Here is a 10,675-nt window from a genome sequence, read left to right on the forward strand (position 1 = left end):
ACCCGCTCTGTCTCATTAGTACATCTCTATACAGTCCTTAATACAGGTTTAACAGATTTAAGTTTCTGCCTGTAGGTCAGAATAAGATGAACCAAACAGTGATCAGAGAGTCCTAAAGCTGCCCGTGGGACAGAGTGATATGCGTCCTTTGTTGTATAACAGTGATCCAGTATATTACTGTCTCTGGTGGGACATGTAACATGCTGTCTGTATTTTGGCAGTTCACGGGAGAGATTTGCTTTATTAAAGTCCCCTAGAATGATTAAAACAGAGTCCGGGTGTTGTTGTTCTGTGTCTTGTCGTAAATTATTATAACTGAATTTAAAATGCTTAGTGTAACAATGAATTGATAAGTGTTATAATGTATTAACTGTGGTTACAATTATTCATGAGACTGTGCAATGCATTATAAGGTGCATTACAAGGAATAATTAATTTATACTAAGCTATTTTTATAATGCATTACACATTAGGCTTAAAGTAAAGTGTTGAATTATATTTTCCAAAAAACATTTAAAAAAAAACATTTTTACAATGGAAAAATACCATTGTATACTTGTTTGCACAATGCCATTATAAACGCATTTCCTTTCCGGAGTCAATATGTACAGGAAACCACAGTTGTTAATGGTGACGAATTCTTCTAGATTTGTGCTTCAGAGCGCGTACGTCCTCTCAAACAGACAAATAGGTCTTTCCATTTGTAAAAAAAAGACACTAAAACTAGGCATGAAATGTGGAAGTGCCATCTGACATTCCTCTGGAAGTACCGATGCTGAGCTGAAGAGACGACACAGGAAGCTGCCACTCTGCTGTCTCAACCCACACTGTTGATGCGCATTTACGTGGTGACACCCGCTGTTTTCTACTCTGACTTCACAGATTCCATTTTAAAGACTGAATAACGCAGCTATAATTGGGATCTTTCTGAAGCTTCGCTCATTAGGGATGGCCTGGGCACGCGCTCCTCCTGACCCAAAGCGCCTCTGCCATGCCCTTACATCTGACATGCAGCATTTTTCAGAGTGCTGCGTCTCCTCATGAATTATTAATTAGAAGAAGACTCAAAGAGGGTGGCCTAAATATTCCGTGTCATGCCACCTCAGATCCGCAGATGCTGGAATTAAAGGCAAAGAGATGCACAGAAGTGTCACTGCTTTAGAAATATGATTGTTTTTGCTGGTTTTAGGGCTTGCATTTAGGCTGCATTCATCATTATGTAAGGAATAGGTCACCTCAAAATAATCATGTCTTGAGTTTTTCATGTCAGTGCAGACCAGTATGACTTGTCTGTGAAAGATTAAATATGTTGAGTTGAGCAATCATTTTGCTGGTCTTATCCAGTGAAGAAACAATGAGCAAGGACAAAAAAAGAAAAGTAGTCCATTTAACATACACACACATATAGAAATACATAGCATGTAGAATAGCTTTAAAAATAAAATACAGAAAAAGTCATTTTATAATATTATATTATAATTAATTATCCTTCAATTTCAGTGTTATTTGGAGAAGAATATTGGCTAGGATGAAGAATAACTGTAAAAATAACAAATAAAATACAGAAAATAAAGATGCAATTATTTTCTCTTTCACATTTTATTATAAATGAATCATCTTGAATTGATTTTCAGAATAATTTTTGCAGACGTACTCTTAAGGTGCTTTTTTTTATACCCTTTTTTGAGCTTTTGGATTCTACAAATGTTATTGTGTATTCCACATAAGTCATAAAGGTTTGAAATGACAGATATACAGAAGTGTTTATTCACTGAAAATCTGTCATTGCTCATTTGTTGGTTTGTTTTACTTTATCGTATATTATTTGATTTAAACTTAGAACATGCATATACATATACTGTGTATTTATTTGTTGTTTATATCTTTAATTTGTGCAATGTTTGCAGCAGAATATTGGCCAGGATGTAGAATAACTTTAAATACAGAAAATAAAAATACTATTATTAATGTATTTTTTATTAGATATAATTAATTAAATAATAAATTAATCGCTTACCAGAATAATTGTTTATTGCAGCCATACCCTGTGTTGCTTTTTTGTCTATTTTGAAACTTTTGGACTCCTCCAATTTTATATTGTGTGTTCCACATAAGAAAGTCATACAGGTTTGAAATGACATGAGGGTGAGCAAATGTTGTCCAAATTTTCATTTAATGAACTATCACTTCAGAGTGTCCCTCAGTGTCCCTTGTCTTTTACACCTTAGTACTGCATATGCAAATTTGTTATCTGCATTTTAAAAAATAAATTGCGCAGGACAAGCCTTTATACAAAAGATTAAGCTAATGATTTTATACCTTAACTTTATGGAAAGACTTCTTTAGAGGAACTGGAAGTTCTTTGAGCAGCACCATCAAAGCGCTGACAGAGCCCTCTGAGTTAGTGTTGTCGTCATGTTCTTGTTTACCTGTGCTCCTGTTGTCTTGAGCCAGCATTCTCTCCGAAATGCTCCTATGGACTGGCGTTGCACTAAATTGGAGTCTCTGGGAGAAAGATAAAAGGTTCAAGTTTGTGTCATCCTGTCTGGTTCTGTTCTCCTGCTGTCAAATGAACGGTCTAGGAGCAGCAGCTTCAGAAATCTCTTTGTTGTTTCCAACCCAGCTTGGGCTTTTTAAAAGCAAGAGAGCATCTATGAACTTCAGGAGAACCTCTGAGGAATTCCCTGCAGGGGGCATTGACTTGATGGATCAAAGCTACTTTGAATAAGCTTGGTTTCAGCACTCCATGGTTTTCATTAAGAGCAGTGTGTGGTCTTGGACTTCACCTGCCCGCATGCTGCATCTCCACTAAATCTAATTTCACTCAAAAAAAACATGCTAGACATTTTCAGGATTTGCCACAAGCCACGCAAGTTGAGTTCACCTCAAGCTTACAGCCTTGTTGAAGTCTCAAGATTTAATATTTCAGTTTCCAGCTTGACTGTCTATGCATTTCAGAAGTATTTTTATGAATACACACTGTCTATTAAATTTTTTAACTATTTTAGTACTGTTCATGCATAACTAGGGATGTAACGGTATGAACATTTCTTATCATGATTATAGTGACCAAAATGATGACGGTTATCAGTATTATCACGGTATTGTTCAAATGTGTTGGAGATGTTCAAAAAGTACTGACTCATAAATCACTTGACTGAGTTTTATATTTAGAAATCAACAAAAACTGAGGGTTTTGGTTGTCTGTTGTAGAACAGCTGAGAAAAAAGAATTTGGGTCCCACTTAATATTGTGTCCCTAATACCTGTGTACTTACATAGTATCTAGATGTGTACGTAGTATGTAACCACAGTGTAGGTAGGTACACATTGGTACATAGTATCTACTGCTCTAATGTTTGTGTAACTACACATATGTAACAACTCCCTGAATGGTATGTGTAACAGGACATTGGTAACAACACTTTTTGTTAATGAAAGTACAAATGTGTAACAGGACTAACAGCACTTGTTGGTAAAGAAAGTGTTACACTTTAAGTAGACAATTCCTATGGCTTTACCATGTAATTACTTTGATGTTACACAGCAGCGGCCAGTAAGTTAGGCTTTACATATAAATTGTGGTTGATGTCCTGCATTTTACACTTCATATTAAGTGGACAGTTCCTGAGGAGTTACCATGTAAGTACACTGGTATTATATTGGTGCACCAACTCATCATGTTTGTAGTGGAGTGTGGGGCAGGTTATGTGGTGATGTTATGGGTTTGTTCACATCTGTAAATTTAGGTGTAGTACAGCTATGATTCTTTGCTTAAATTCTTGTTTGCATTGTCTTCTCTATGTGTCGTAGGCACACTTTCTGGCAGTACCGCAAAGAGAATCCCAAGTCCCGTGTGGGTGACCCTCCACCAGACGGTCTGCCGGGCTTCAACAGCGGCGTAATACTTCTGAACCTTGACGCCATGCGTCACTCTACTTTATACAACCAGCTTCTGGAGCCTGAGCAGGTGGCCCGCCTTGCGGAGAAATACCACTTCCGGGGCCACCTGGGTGATCAGGATTTCTTCACGATGATCGGGATGGAGCACAGGGAACTATTTTACCCACTGTCCTGTGGGTGGAACCGACAGCTTTGTACATGGTGGAGGGAACATGGGTATGGTGACGTCTTCCAGCTGTACTATCGCTGCGATGGGCCAGTGCACATCTACCACGGCAATTGCAACACTCCCATACCCGATGATTGAGGTTCAAAGTGCGCCTTTGAATGCCAAGTTTTAGATTAAACTCATTTTGTTTGCACATCTTGAACAACTTTAAATCAAGTGGACCAAGGCTGAAGGGGCTCATTGTTAGAGGTGCTAATAGTGCAGTATTCCCATTACTAATCACATTTACACAATATACTCCAGCCATTACCACATTAATCATTGATTTAACACTGCTGAGGCTGTTGGTGCCTTTCCAAAGTTACTGAAAGAAACTCTGGCTTAAATACCAGTTGTATTTATTTATTTAAATAATGCAGTGCACCTTTGACTCTCAGTAGTCTGACTTTCCTCATGCAGTCTCATCAAATCACTCTTAGACAACAGGTTGTGAAAGAGCCAATCAGAGAGCCCTTTTCTCCTTCTAATTTCACTCTGTATTATTTACAGGTGCAGTTGCACTCTTGCAGTCACATTAAGGTACCACTTATCTTCACTTTAAAATGTGAAGAGAATTGCTACATACATTTTTTTTTCAAAAAGTTTTAATCTCTTATCTTCAATTCTGTGAAATGCATTCCCACTTTAAGCCACATTTCCCACTCAATCGCAAATGTTTTTATGCAGTTATGATGAGAAACGAGGGGGAAAGGGTGTTGACCCATTTTCCTGAGTTTTTATGCGCTGATTTTGGAAAGCCGTTTCTCTGTGATGTGCAACTGAATCGCCTTAGAATAGCCAAGATAACATCTCAGATCGGAGGTCTCATTCTTGCCGAGGTGGTCTGATCCGCCTGAGAAATGGGATTTGCTGGAATATTCCAAAGGGAACAGCCTCTGCCCTGAGGGAGATGTGCACTAGATTCGAGGGCAGAGCACTAGCTGTTGTGGTTGGCTGGCATTTGAGCGATGTTGCTGTTGGCGAAACTCTGCGGGGCTGTGTGAATTGCTCGTAATAATATTGCTGCGCAATGTCAAATCAACAGGCCAAAGAGAACGAACTTAGTAATCAGGCCTCACATGTTTTGGCAGGCAGCCATGAGATCCCACTTCAAGCTCTTCTGTGTCCAGTATGGTGAGGTTAAGGACTGCGTATTTTCTGGATTTTCAGTGAATTTGTCTTTTGTTTTGTTGGGAGTGCGGTCATGTTATTTCTAGCTGTTTTAGACCGGCTTTTGCCCGATCAAGTTAAAAATAATAGTCCAATCACATGAAGTGTTTTCTTTGTGTGTTAATTTTCATTGGGTCTCATCCTGAAAGATGAGCAGAGCATGTTTCGGTGTAAATCTTAATTTGTACGTTATTTTGCTGAATGAAAATGCACTTTCACTCTGACAGCAGATGGCGCTGATGGAACAGCAGAAATGAGATCTTATTTTAAAGTTTGACCTATTGTTCTTATAATTTTTTTTAGGGCTGTAATCAACCAAAGAAAATCTTGGTCGACTGAAGTCCTGAAACTTTCGACTAAAAATCGACTAAAAATGACGTTGTGGAGAAAAAAAAAACGTACGTTACATTAATTAGATACGCACTGTGCTCAGTACTTGGTAGCCTTGTTGTCTGCCTAAATTAATTATAAATAAACATAAAAAACTAATAGGCTATTTGCAGTATATTAAATCGTTTTTGACCTAATTATTTTGCACTGAAATGAGTCTGACACACGAGTCTGTCTCTGACAGCGGTGCATCACGTGCACCTGCGCAATATCATAGCCTGTGATTTCTGAAAACAGTACTATGTTGTCAACTAGTGATATCACAAGAACTTTTGAGGAATGTGCAACATAATTTAGAAAATTATTTTTGTCATATGTTATAAGTATAACTGTCAGACACTATCATTTCAGCCGCTCTGCGCAGCTCGAGAGCGAGGCTGAACATAAGAGCTCAGCTTCGCGGCTGAGACACGAATAGACTTAAAGCTTTTACTCTTAATAAACACAAAAGGCGCGTCCACTTTAATAAAAAAATAATATTTATTAAACAAACAAGAGCAGAAACCAAATAAAGTGCATAACTGAAAAATAAAGCATCTTAGGCTCAAAACTAACACAAACAGTGGGCACAGCGCAATTGGGCAATATTGTGAGAACTGAGAACTGATCGCGCGCTGTGTGAGAACTGAGAAAGTGGAGCACTTCTATCAGAGTGATTCCGCCTATCGCGTTAATCAACAACGAATTGTGACTCCTGGGAAAAACAGGATGTCTGGTCACCCTATCCCTATAACCATTCAGTTGCTGAGGCCATTGTTTCAGATCGCTAGTTTGCGTTTTGGTAGCGTATCCGCCCACTGCGGCTGCCATACTGTGAGATATACAAACGCCCCTCATCTGATTGCGATCCAGTGACAGGGACGCACATTTTAAAAGACAAGACAGTCAACTTAGCCTATAGGATGTATTTTGAATGTCCGGTAGTCCTCAAATAACATTTTAGTCCCGTCTCGTCTCGTTAACGAAGACGCGCATACATTTCGTCATAGTTTTTATCATCAGATATTAATTTTATCTCGTCAACTTCTCGTCTTAGTCACAGAAAAAAGGTTCGTTAACGAATATTTTTCGTCGTCCTCTTCGTTAACGAAATTAACACTGGTTCTTTGGAAGGAGACAGCTTCTTGTTTTTACACTAGCTTATTATTAAATAAATAATATTCAGCATCAAACCTTCTAAAGCCTACTTATCTGTCTCTCTTCTCCAGTGGGTTGGGCTAATCCAAAAAAAGTGAAAACAATGGGGGTGTTCTGAAAACAGGCTGTTACCTGTGAAACAGGGGTGCTCTGAAAACACCCCCATTAGCAATTAGTGCTTTCCACCTGATGAAATGAGCGCGGCAAAAAATCGACCAATCAGATTTTTGGTCGAACCAGACCATATCGACCAATTAATCGACTAATCGACTGGGACGTTACAGCCCTAATTATTTTGCACTTTAATCTGCTTAAAACAGTTGTTTGATTTATACATTTTTGTATATTGCTTCATTGTATTTAAATGTTCAGTTCTTTTTGTTATTAGAAAAAAAGGTATTAAACCAGTTATACTGTATTACGGCAACATTTTTGCATCTTAAAAATAACAATATTCTGGTAATTCAGTATACCGTGATTACCACAAAATAAAAATTTGATACTGCCACATGCCTAGTCTCTTATGCTCACCAGGGCAGCATTTATTTGATGAAAAATACAGTAAAAAAGTTATATTGTAAAACATTATTACAACAGTTTTCTCTTTGAATATATTGTAAAATGTAAAAAACTTTTTTTTTGAGCATTTATTTGAAAAAGAACGTTTGATTACGCTTGATCAGTTTAATGTATCCTTGCTGAACAAAACTATTAATTCATTTTTTTTTTCTTAAATCTTACCAACCCCAAACTTTTAAACGATTCTTAACCTTATTTCCCATGAACATTTTTTTCCCAAAGGAATCTCTCAGGGAAGATTGGAACAAAACAAGATCTTAGTATAAGGAAAATTTCATAAGACCTCCACAAACTACATGACTATGTAGTACAGGTTATTCTTTTTACATAACCGCCTGTTTGTCCTTCAATTTTGAGTATTGAATGTAATACACACACTTGTTGTGTAAAATGTCATAGAAATTGAATGTATTCATTAAAATTCCAGAATTGAAGGAGCATCAAATTTGTAATATATATATATATATATATATATATAATATATCTTTCTCTCCATGCAAATGTATTGGTGGTCCAAATAAAATGTCCTTATATAATCCTATTACATTCCTCTTTCTTTCATGTGTTAGTATTCTACATGTAGCATTAGTCTACATGTGTTTGCATGTTGTAGTATTGCTATATCAGTTTCATTTTGAAGTGGAGCTCTTACAGTTGCTAGATTACTCTTCAGTTGAATATCCAGGATGGGTTTCGCTCATTTGATCAAGCATCCTTATGTGTTGTGCGGAGGCCTGTGTCCTTTATCCCAGTTTCAACTTGTTCCAATTTCCACAGCATTGTCTGAGCTGGCAGTGTTTTGCAGTATGAGTGTAGAAGAAATCAAAGCGGCGATGTGACCTAAATTCTGTCACCTCACAACACAAGCATCATGATTTTCTTCCTGTTTGTCAGCTGCTTCTGAGAGTCTTCTTTGGTCCCCCTGCTCTGTGTCTTATGTACATGAATTATGTATATAGCATCTCAGAGTGGCAGTTAATAACAACTTGATTAAAATTAACAGCAGAATTGAGGGATAATCCTCCAACCTCCCCAAAAGATTGCAATTCATATAGCTCTTATCTGACTCATCCCTACTTTGTATTAAAATGTTCTCCTGTCCCAAACCATAAGGCTTGTGTCATGATACTGTCACGTTGTCCCTAGTAGTGGCAACTAGATTTTTGCATTTTCTGAAGACAGTTTTGAGGTTTGCTTGTCTTTTCTTACTTAGTCGCCAACTATTGAACTATGCTCAATAACTTTCCCAGTTTTTGCTATTGTGTTCTGAATGGTTTAAATTGTAATATTTCACAATATTATAGTCTTTACAGTATTTTTAATCAAAGAAATTCAGCTTTGGTAAGCATGTTACTTAAAAAAAATATAAATTCAAAAACTCTTACTGAGCCAACACTTTTGAACAGTATTGTAATTGCCAAATCTCAAAATGACTGTCTATTTTTCATGCTGTATATTATATTGTTGTAAAGCCTTCATTTTCTACACTCACCTAAAGGATTATTAGGAACACCATACTAATACTGTGTTTGACCCCCTTTCGCCTTCAGAACTGCCTTAATTCTACGTGGCATTGATTCAACAAGGTGCTGAAAGCATTCTTTAGAAATGTTGGCCCATATTGATAGGATAGCATCTTGCAGTTAATGGAGATTTGTGGGATGCACATCCAGGGCACGAAGCTCCCGTTCCACCACATCCCAAAGATGCTCTATTGGGTTGAGATCTGGTGACTGTGGGGGCCATTTTAGTACAGTGAACTCATTGTCATGTTCAAGATACCAATTTGAAATGATTCGAGCTTTGTGACATGGTGCATTATCCTGCTGGAAGTAGCCATCAGAGGATGGGTACATGGTGGTCATAAAGGGATGGACATGGTCAGAAACAATGCTCAGGTAGGCCGTGGCATTTAAACGATGCCCAATTGGCACTAAGGGGCCTAAAGTTTGCCAAGAAAACATCCCCCACACCATTACACCACCACCACCAGCCTGCACAGTGGTAACAAGGCATGATGGATCCATGTTCTCATTCTGTTTACGCCAAATTCTGACTCTACCATCTGAATGTCTCAACAGAAATCGAGACTCATCAGACCAGGCAACATTTTTCCAGTCTTCAACCGTCCAATTTTGGTGAGCTCGTGCAAATTGTAGCCTCTTTTTTCTATTTGTAGTGGAGATGAGTGGTACCCGGTGGGGTCTTCTGCTGTTGTAGCCCATCCGCCTCAAGGCTGTGCGTGTTGTGGCTTCACAAATGCTTTGCTGCATACCTCGGTTGTAACGAGTGGTTATTTCAGTCAAAGTTGCTCTTCTATCAGCTTGAATCAGTCGGCCCATTCTCCTCTGACCTCTAGCATCAACAAGGCATTTTCGCCAACAGGACTGCCGCATACTGGATGGTTTTCCCTTTTCACACCATTCTTTGTAAACCCTAGAAATGGTTGTGCGTGAAAATCCCAGTAACTGAGCAGATTGTGAAATACTCAGACCGGCCCGTCTGGCACCAACAACCATGCCACGCTCAAAATTGCTTAAATCACCTTTCTTTCCCGTTCTGACATTCAGTTTGGAGTTCAGGAGATTGTCTTGACCAGGACCACACCCCTAAATGCATTGAAGCAACTGCCATGTGATTGGTTGATTAGATAATTGCATTAATGAGAAATTGAACAGGTGTTCCTAATAATCCTTTAGGTGAGTGTATATAGGCTGTAGATTTTAGTTGTATTTTTTTTAATTCATCCAGAAAAAAAATATTGGTTTTCAACAATGGGCATTAATTGATTATCAGTTTTAACATGAAACTACAATATCTGTATTTACCAAATTTTTTAATCGATGCATCCCTAATTTATTGAAATTTAATTACATCCTTTCACTTTAACGTTGCAAATCGTCAGTGTGAACACCCAATTAGGGGTTTGTTTAAATCCCTAGCAGTAGTCATAGTGATGCTTGCTTTCGTTCACATGATTATATTGCTGGTTATTAGTTGCCATATAGAGTCTTTTAGTCCTCAGATATGCGTCTAATTGATCAACACGGATGCATCTTTGTTATTAAACTAAGCACTTCTGTCATATAAATAATTTCAATACAGAGGCATCTGCAGTGTAAACCCTTATCTAGATGGATGAGAGCTCTTTTGGTAAATACATTCACTTTGAATAAACTGTAGCCGGGACTCTAAATGTGGGTCAGACCTGTGTAGCTCCGAACTGCAGGCGTTCCATTCAATATATCATTAATTTCCCATAATTCCAAGATTTGGCTGAGACGGTAGT

General features: G+C 38.0%; 1 protein-coding gene across 1 annotated transcript in view; it reads left to right on the forward strand.

Moving 5' to 3' along the window:
• The window catches only part of LOC306854678 (xyloside xylosyltransferase 1-like), a 45,219-nt gene extending 40,574 nt beyond the window's left edge, over positions 1-4,645 (forward strand). The window contains exon 5 of the mRNA XM_079392884.1: positions 3,813-4,645. Coding sequence (XP_079249010.1) covers positions 3,813-4,209 — 397 coding nt within the window. The 3' untranslated portion in view covers positions 4,210-4,645. The remainder of the gene's footprint in view (positions 1-3,812) is intronic.
• The last annotated feature ends 6,030 nt before the right edge of the window (positions 4,646-10,675 follow it).

Source organism: Barbus barbus, assembly GCF_936440315.1.
Source record: "Barbus barbus genome assembly, chromosome: 35".
Lineage (NCBI taxonomy): Eukaryota > Metazoa > Chordata > Actinopteri > Cypriniformes > Cyprinidae > Barbus > Barbus barbus.